Source organism: Homalodisca vitripennis, chromosome 4 (genome assembly GCF_021130785.1).
Source record: "Homalodisca vitripennis isolate AUS2020 chromosome 4, UT_GWSS_2.1, whole genome shotgun sequence".
In the NCBI taxonomy this organism is placed as follows: domain Eukaryota; kingdom Metazoa; phylum Arthropoda; class Insecta; order Hemiptera; family Cicadellidae; genus Homalodisca; species Homalodisca vitripennis.
In genome coordinates this window covers 171573286-171583376 of record NC_060210.1, presented here as the reverse complement: position 1 = coordinate 171583376, position 10091 = coordinate 171573286, and the positions used below count along the sequence as shown (strand labels likewise).

At 32.5% G+C, this 10091-nt stretch overlaps 1 protein-coding gene across 3 annotated transcripts in view; it reads left to right on the top strand.

Moving 5' to 3' along the window:
* The first annotated feature begins 1296 nt into the window (after positions 1–1296).
* The window catches only part of LOC124360622 (conserved oligomeric Golgi complex subunit 1), a 52871-nt gene continuing 44076 nt past the window's right edge, over positions 1297–10091 (top strand). For all 3 annotated transcript variants that reach the window (XM_046814387.1, XM_046814388.1, XM_046814389.1), the window contains exons 1-3: positions 1297–1753; positions 8167–8322; positions 9533–9678. In XM_046814387.1, coding sequence (XP_046670343.1) covers positions 1617–1753; positions 8167–8322; positions 9533–9678 — 439 coding nt within the window. In that variant the 5' untranslated portion in view covers positions 1297–1616. The remainder of the gene's footprint in view (positions 1754–8166; positions 8323–9532; positions 9679–10091) is intronic.

Genomic DNA, 10091 nt, shown 5'->3' with positions numbered 1-10091 from the left:
GCCTTTGAACAAGTAAAATACTCATGTGCTGATTGCCTCGATCAACAAGGTGTTTGTGTGAATAATAAATGTACATACATAAGTAGAACCAATGAAATCAAGTACCTAGGGGTTTTTGTGGACAAGGAGGTTTCTTGGAAAATTCATTTGAATAAACTTAAGGGTAAAATCAATAATATTTTAAGGTACTTTTATTTCTTGAAACATTTAAGTAACAGTGATGTTTTACGAACTTTGTATTTTGCTTTGGTGCAAAGTAGGTTAGAGTACGGAATTATACTATGGGGTAACACATTTAACACATATCTAAACCCAATTTTAATTCAACAAAAACATATAGTAAGATTAATTTTGTACAAGTCTAAATTTGAACACACACAACCTTTGTTTGTATCCCTAAGAATATTGCCTCTTAAGTATTTGTTTGTATATAAAGTTCTTAAACTGTTTTATTTAAAAAGTGGGAACATGCCCCAAAACGACAATGCTTATAAACAAAAACTAAGAAATGTTGATACTTTCATAGTACCTAAACCTAGAAATGTCTTTTTTACTAAAACCTACAGTTTTCTTGCGCCTAGAATGTTCAATTTGCTACCTAAAAAAATTAAGGTTGCAAAAAACAAGTATTTTTTTCAGTTCAGATTAAAAAAATGGCTTATTAAATTAGAAGATATAAGTTTTCTATTTACAATTCAACAATAGGTTTGTCCTAGTTAATATTTTGGTCACAATTTATTTAATAAAACCAATTTAGCTCAAAGTTTTTCTTACACACAAATGCAACAGTTTGTTCAAGCTAAAGTTAGTTTAAGTAAAGAACACATATTATTGCCATATCTTTAGTAATTAGAGGCTTTTTTGAAAAACCGACAACATTGTAAACTATTGCTTTCTGAACGCTCAATTTTCAATGTTTAATGTGAGCAGAAGGAACCTCTAATCAGGCTCTGCCTTAGAGGCCCTATATTTTCTTGAGAAAAATTGCAGTGTTTTTAAAAAATACGTATTAGTAGTTTATAAGTATACATTGTTATTAGTGTGTAGTTAAATACTCAAATGTAACTAATTCTTGATCAGTGCTGTATTTTGTATTTGTTGTAAAAATGTGTTCTCAAGAAATAAAATCATTCTTCTTCTTCTTCTTCTTTTATGAGGGCCGTGGGATCGTCAAAATACTCGTATATATTTTGTAGTCTATGGGGACCGTACGCTGCAGCAAGACAAAAACACAAAATAAAACCACACATCTGTTAACTTTAATCTGATAAAAAAAACACATGTCAATGTCAACATTGTCTGATTGTCAACTATTATTTGAAACTCCTAACCCAACTTATATTAACATAAATAAATAATTTTCTAAATTATTGTGAATTGCGTTGAAATGCAATTTAAAACAATTTTACTTGTTGTTTAACACTTTATTAATTGTTCCTATTAACTTATAAGAATATTCAGTATTTGTGCTGGAACTGATAACAAAATTATTGTGTAGAAACTCAGAAAAACTACTGTAGTGGAATTAAATTATAGAAGATAGAACACTACTGAGGTATTAAATATTTACGAAGTAAAATTATTTAGCCTGGTAGAGCCGTAGATTTAGTAGAAATATGCCTGTACCTGGACTGCTCACAATTGATCCAGACAAACTGTTTGTGCAATATTCAATTCTTGAAATTGAAGATGTACAGAGGAAACTGCAAAATGAAATTGAAAGAAAACGCGAGGAATTGAGAACCATGGTTGGGTAAGTATTAATTTAATTTAGAGAATTAGCTGCCTGTAAATTCTGAAAATAATTAAACCTACTTTGTTTTATTAGAGTTTACATTCTTAGGCTGCAGTATAATAAACGGCCACCATACCAATCGAGTCATAATTATCGATTATAAACATCAACACTATCGAATTCAACATTCGACCTATAGAAATTCTTAATTAATCATTGTCAGCTGTATTTCTTCATTTACACCCTTAGTATGCTAGTGAACAACAATCCATGTTAAACCTGGAACAACATGTAAAACTTGATTGTACTTGTGTTCTTTGTTTCACAAGAAATCAGACACATTTATCCTTGAAATTAGTTAAAGGTAAGTAAATATTATTGTATTGTTTATAACAATGTGATGGTTTGATAATTATGATTTAATTGTCATGGTGACTGCTTATTATACTACTACCCATTCTTACTTTGTACAAGTTAATTCATAAAAAATCTTGTAACTCTCGGCTTTAGAGTTAGGACCATTTCTCATAATCTAATTTAAGTTATTGGAGAATGTTTTCTTTTGGTATATTACATAAAACCATTCAAAACTACTTTGAATAATTTCTTAAAATAGTTTATTTTCATTCCCAGAAAGAACTTTTAGGTGGTCGCAAACTATATATTACACACACATTTTAAAATGTTTTAATTTTAGGTGTTTTTTTTTTTTGTCTATAGATTTAGGGGACTAAGAGGAATCGAGGTTTCACCAATGTGAAAACTGGCTATAGATTCCATCCATAGAACGAACAAGTACTTGTATCTAGTTTCTAACTCAATCCTAACCTAGTTTATGAGCTTATCCCATTCAAAATATATATTAATTTAATAACGGTAAAATAAATATTACAAATACAGGTTTCAAATGAACAAAGTCTACTTTTATTATAATAATCGCCATTTGCAGTGACTATTTTCGGGACTACACATATTTTACTTAACAACCCTATAGATAGCCCTGTACCTCAAAAACGTATGAGTCGATCTTGATAAAACTGTGTATACGCATTCAAAACGTAGTCTACTATATTATATTTCTTCCCTCATTATTAGACCAGAGCTTTATTTATCAAGTTTAGAGACCAAATACTGAAAAAAACGTACAACCCTTTTTCTTAAGCTGCAGCTATTTTCTGAGCTATATCGATTTTACTGGTCAAATACTGAAAAAACAAATCTATGGATTGCTGTACCACAAAAATGTACAAGCAGATTTCAATAAAACTTTGTACACATTCAATACGTAGTTTACTATATGATATTACTACCCTTATTCTTAAGCCAGACCTATTTTCTGAGTTATATTGATTTAACATGAATTGATACACTACCCAGTCACCTTGGATAGTAAATAAAACTTACATAGATTCATGCCAAACATTGGAAGAAATTTCGGTACTTTGAGATTATACCGACCACACCCAGACATGAATCGTTATTTGACATTTTGCTTCTACTAATTACTAGATTAGCGTAGAACAATATTTCGTCAATATAAAACAGGAATTGTCTTATGGCAAACCCCTCCCCATCCTCAGACAGAGGTCGAAGTCGAGCGGTCTAGTAGATAACGTTATTGCAGTCTCGCCGCCCGTTCAGCTGTTGCGTCGCTTTGTTGTACTTCCGTTGTTTTACCTCTACATTTCTCCAAACACAAAAATTCAACAAAAACAAACATTACCAAACTAAAACTACTCTTTATTGAAAAAACTCAAAACTTGTTTTTATTCTTGATCATACTCCACCACCATACCAAGGTACTGCCGAAGCCCGCGCTAATGTCGACAAAAGAAAAACATCCCTCAAGATAGTACCTATCAGTAAAATATCAAATTCTAGAGGGGCTGATCAGAAATATAAATTGAATTGTAATGTAAAGACAATTACGTACCGTGCAAATCATGTGATGCCGCGCGGCCTGCCGTAACCGGGATTCTTGAGAAAGATAAGATAACAGCGACGACAATATCGATCACAATACCTGGAAATGCTTGTAAGTTTGTAATTTTGTAATTAAACAGTTGTTTTTTCGTTCGATCATGTTTGTTTCTATAAATTTATATTTTTGTGTTCTTCATACTGGTGTGGTCGGTATAATCCCAAGTACTGAAATTTCTTGAAAAGTCCTTCTTACCCTTCTCTCTGGAATGTCATATTATATATATATGACATATATATATATATATATATATATATATATATATATATATATATATATATAATTATTTATTTAAGTTTTACATGAAGATAATCTTATCAACAATTAAAGACAATTAAAGACAATTAAAGAGACAATTAAAGACATTTATTTATCTTTCGGCAAGTCACATAACAAGCAATAGACATCGTCAATACTAGAAACTATTAGTTGACTAATTTGTCACAATAGTGTTTTAAAAACAATCCTATTAAGCAATAGTACTCACTAGCCTATACACAATCTAGACTAAGTGTTAAAATTAAATTTAAAATATTCTTCTAGGTTGTATAGTGGATTATTTACAAGCCATTCATGTAATCTCTCTGAAAATTTACGATGGTTTAAATTTTTCCAAGAAACTGGTAACTTATTGAAAAGCCTTATTCCCATGTTTTTATGGTAATTCATTGATTTTGAAAGTCTTAATCTAGGCAGCTCAATTCTTTCTTGGTTTCGTGTATTATGAGAGTGTATGGCATTTCTTTGTGTATAAAGATGCAGATTTTTCTTTATTACCATTAATACATCAAATATATACAAATTTACAACAGTTAAAATGTTTAATTGCCTAAAAAGAGGTCGACAGTGATCACGCGGATTAGAGCTAGTTATGATTCGTATAGCTTTTTTTTGTACAATAAGAACCTTTTGAATGCCTATTCCATTACCCCACACAATTAAACAATATCTTATAATACTTTCAAAAAATGAAAAATAGGCCATTCTTAAATATCTTGGAGACACTTTATTTTTAAGGTTTGCAAGTAAATAAATCACTCTAGACAATCTCTTACAGATATAGGCTATATGAGTTTTCCATGACAGATTAGAATCAATATTTACACCTAAAAGCTTCACTGTACTTAATGAATCTAAGAGATCTTCTGTTTTTAAGGTTACCAACAGATGCTGTGTTTTTTCTTTATTTAGGAATAGTCCGTTAGTTTCAAACCAATGAGTTGCCTCTAACAATGTGTTTTCTGAAATTATTTTTAGCTGATCCACATCATTATGATAAGATAACAATGTTGTATCATCTGCATATATTGTAGAGTAACAGGACAAATTATTGCTTAGGTCATTAATTAAAACTAGAAAGAGTATAGGCCCTAAAACAGACCCCTGAGGTACTCCCAACTTAAATTCTAAAACTTCAGACAAACTGCCATTGTGGTCGACCAATTGCTTACGCTCTGAAAGATATGACTTCAAAATTTCCAAATCTTTGCCATAGAAACCGTAACATTCCAACTTACTCAATAAAATTACATGGTTGACTGTGTCAAATGCTTTACTCAGGTCACATAAGGTGACCTGGGCAGCATTTTTACTCTCTAAGGTCAGTAAAAGTTGATTAATTAAGCCATCAATGGCATGTGTAGTTGATCTACCAGGACGATAACCATACTGACTATCATTAAACAAACCAGAAGACTCAAAATATTTACAAATTTGTATTTTAAGAATTTTTTCTAAGACTTTCCCTAATGACTGGGATACAAGAGATCGGACGGTAACTACTGGGTATATCTGGATTACCCTTTTTAAAGATAGGTACCACTCTAGAAAACTTTAAACTATTTGGAAAAACACCATCATTTATACACCTATTAAAACAATAAGTTAATGGTTCAATAATCACCGAAGCAATCTTTTTTATTAAGTCACTGGACAGTCCGTAGACATCTCTGGATGAGGAATTTTTTAACGAGATTATTATGTTAAACACCTCATTCGAGCTAACTGGTGAAAAGACACAACACGAATTGGCTGACACCAAATTTACACTTTTAAGACACTGCACTGCACTCTCCGGGGAAGCTTTGACTTTTAAACTTATATCTTCTACAGCAGTGATGAAATAGTTATTGAAGTCATCAGGCTGGATGCTGCTACCAAGATTGTTGACTGGACTGCGTTTAGCTGTTTTATTTATGATATTCCAGGCCGCTTTACATTTGTTGTAAGAATGTTCAATTATTTCTTCATTTTTCTGTATTTTAGCTGCTCGTAGTGCAAGTCTGTAGTGTCTTTTCAGGTTCTTAAATAATAGCAAGAGCTGATCGTTGCTATATTTATTACACATGTCTTTACAAAGTAGTATTTGGTTCTTCATTGCTGCCAGCTCCAGTGAATACCAACCAGTTGAAGCAGAACCTTTTTTAAAATTCATATTAGCTGTACTAGCTTTTAATTTTTTAGCCTTCTTGAGTGGAAAACTAGTCTCAAATAAGGTCAAAAATCGTTCGAAAAAATTTTCAAAGCAGTTACTAGCTGTTAAATCAGGTGAAAAAGACTGGCACCACTGTTCCTCTTCGAGGAGTTCCATAAAGTAACTTATGTTCTTGGGAGTAATCAATCTAACGGTTTTTAATTGACTAGGCCTATCATGTGTGTAAGAAATAGGCTTACTCACCGAAAACTCAAAATGTAAGGCATCATGATCAGACAAAGATGGTCGTATGACTTCTGTAATATATTCATGTGGTTTCAAATTGGTAATTATGTTATCCAAGCATGAATTTCCACGTGTAGGCTTATTGTTTGTGCAATATATGTCAAATTGCCTTAATACATTCAGAAATCTTTCTACTGTAGCTTTATTAGTAGTAACGTCTCAATGAGCATTTACATCTCCACACAAGATTAACTTGCACTTTAATCGAAAGAGAAAGATTAAAAGTTTCTCCAATGACTGCAGAAATATTTCTGTACTACCATCTGGTGATCTATAAAGGGACACCACGATCAGATTGAATTCTGTGAGTTCTACACCAGTAACTTCAAAATGGAGTTCATTGCAGAAATTCTTCAGGTAAATTTCCTTAAAAATATGGTTATTAGCAACATATATGCTTACCCCTCCGCGAATATGAACACTGCGACAAAAACTGCTGCCCAGAGAAAAGCCTTCAGGTACCCATAGTTCAATTTCATCTGTATTCAGCCAATGTTCTGCAAGGCATGCAACAAAGTATTTGTTTTGACATAACAGGAGTTCCAGTTCTTCGCATTTTTCCCTTAAACCTTGTATATTTATGAAGAAAATTTTAGCTAACTCTTGGTTTATGGTAGGCATAGGAACCAAGCAGTCGTACTGATTTTTTTCAGGGTAAGCTGTGGGCCTACACTGATACTTATATAGGTCAACTAATTTCCATTGACCTAATTTAAGGTTTGATCTAGGCCTACTTGTTAAGAAACTTTTTGGGCTAGACCATTCTCCCGGTTTAAAGATTCGGTAGATCTAGTCTTTCTTACTTTGTTTATAAATCTTGAGACGAATACATTCTCTGGCCAAAAATCAGGTGAGTATATGTCACTGTAGTAATTGGATGGAATGCCAACTTTAAATGATGAATATAACTCAGGATGTTTTGAATTAAGCTTTTCTACCATGTAATCACCCGCCTTACAGCTATCCAGAAATGTTTTCAGGTCTTCACACTCAGTTCGAGCACTCAGCCTAGAAACAAATAAGAACCTCATTTTATCAGATGTTGTAAGGTTATGTTTCTCTGTAGATTTTCCGGTGATGAATTGGTTCCTTTTCTTTGCATCCACTTCTCGTCCTAGATTAGGCCTAGCCTGAAATTTTAACCAGTTATCATTATGTGTAGGCCTAGGCCTATCACTTTCAATTTTATTTTCTTCTCTTAGCTTTCTAAACACAATCTAAACCATTAAAGGCATCTTGCTTTTAATATCATTATGAAAATTATGTACTATACTGGAACTAAACTACAAAAATGTTGAGCAAAACCTTGTCTATAGACATATTAAGGAACGTCACTACTATTTATAAGCAAATTAGTAAATGACGTTCTGGAATGTCAATACTATTTAATAGTAAACACATGTATGTACTTATAAAATGTTAATTTTATTGTTACTGAAGTAGAACTAATAAATGTACCAGTGCTATAGGTACATACATGATTTTTTAAGGAGAGGTCGATCTCCTTTTAAGCCTTATTCTGTCCGTCCTCATGGACCACTGACCTGTACATGGATCTTGTACAACGGTCACAGACAGGATTTGAACATGCGCTATTTCTAACTCAGATCCGAAGTTCAATGTCTTAGACCACTCGGCCATCAGCACTCCAAGTGATTGAAAGTAGTTATTACACTAGTATAATATTATAATATAAGTATCGTTGTCTTAATATTTGTTCTTGTGTTGCAGGGAACGCTACAGAGATTTGATTGAGGCAGCGGATACAATATCACAAATGAAAGTATTGTCTGAAAAAGTCATTGATGATGTCAACAGCATGAAAATATCCACTGCTGAACTCCAAGAAAGACAAGTGTCTGGTTTTAAAATTGAACACTATACTAGGTAAATATTTGTCATGCACTTGATAGTATGCTTTTTCATTCTACTTATTACATTAATACTTTTTCAGAGCAGAAATTTAAATTTGGACTCAGATGTGTAATAGTTGGCTGATAGATGATACAAGCCTAAAGTAAATTAGCCCAATAAGCTGATTGTTTTGACCATCATTTGCTGTGTAGCAGTTTATTTTTTCGTTAATATAATACAAAAAATGAATCAAATTAAAAGTAATGTCAAATTTATTAGAGAGAGTAAATCTTAAATAATTGATTAAATTCGTATGCATGGTAATTTATACGTGGCAAGCAAATATGTAAATCAAACTAAAGGAAAGGGATTTTTTTAAATTGTATTAAGTAATTTTTTTTAATATGGGTACTTTGGGATTATATTGACTACACCAGTATGAAGAACACAAAAATATAAATTTATAGAAACAAACATGACAGAATGAAAAAACAACTCTTTAATTACAAAATTACAAACTTACAAGCATTTCCAGATATTGTGATCGGTATTGTTGTCGCTGTTATCTTATCTTTCTCGAGAATCCCGATTACGGCAGGCTGCGCGGCTTCACATGATTATTTAAATTTATTGCACGGTACATAATTGCCTTTCCATTACAATTCAATTTATATTTCTGATCAGCCCCTCTAGAATTTGATCTTTTACTGATAGGTTCTATCTCGAGGGATGTTTTTCTTTCATTGACATCAGCGCGGGGCAGCTGCCGAAGCCTGCGCTGATGGCCGGAGGCACTCGCATTTTGGGTGGCGGAGTGTGATCAAGAATAAAAACAAGTTTTGAGTGTTTTTTTTTCAATAAAGAGTTTAGTTTTTGTTTGGTAATGTTTGTTTTTGTTGAATTTTTGTGTTTGGAGAAATGTAGGGGTAAAACATGGAAGTACAACAAAGCAACGCAACAGCTGAACGGGTGGCGAGACTCTGCAATCACGTTATCTACTAGACCGCTCGACTTTGACCTCTGTCTGAGGATGGGGAGGGGTTTGCGATAAGACAATTCCTGTTTTATATTGACGAAATATTGTTCTACGCTAATCTAGTAATCAGTAGAAGCAAAATGTCAAATAATGATTCATGTCTGGGTGTGGTCGGTATAATCCCAAAGTACCTTAATATGTTATTAGATAAGGATTTTTGATCAAATAACATATTGACCAGTTGGATTGTGTTTCACTTTAAAACAGGGAAGTGAAGGACAACACTTGGGCTTGTGTAGCTTTCCAAATCAAAGTGCTGGTTGATATATCTGAGTACATTTGGGAGTCTATCGACCAGGCTGACTTTACAAGAGCAACACTTCTTTTCTTAATGGCTCGCTATATCAAAACAAGTGAGTTGTATGCTAAATATATATTTTGTCCATAAGCTTATTTGTTTTAGAAGGTATATTCAAAAAGTACAGATATTTTATTTATTTTTTGACATTAGCATTATATCTTTCAAAAAGATCTTTTAAAAATATTTGATTAGAGATTTATACTTGTACCAATGCTTATTGCAATCTCTAAAGCAGCAGTTCTGAAGTGTGGGGAGGCATAGAGGATTTTCAAGGGAGGCGTCAGTGTTGGGGAACATGGCTTGCAAGCGATTCTCTTAATTTTTACGTGTCAGTTTGTTTATTGTGTGATTTTTTTACGCTGGCCTGGTTTTTTAGTAGTTTACTAGTTTGTTGGATCTTTAAGTTGTATATTATAGCACCACTAAAAATGGCCAAATTACTGCAAAAAAACTGTATTGTATAAA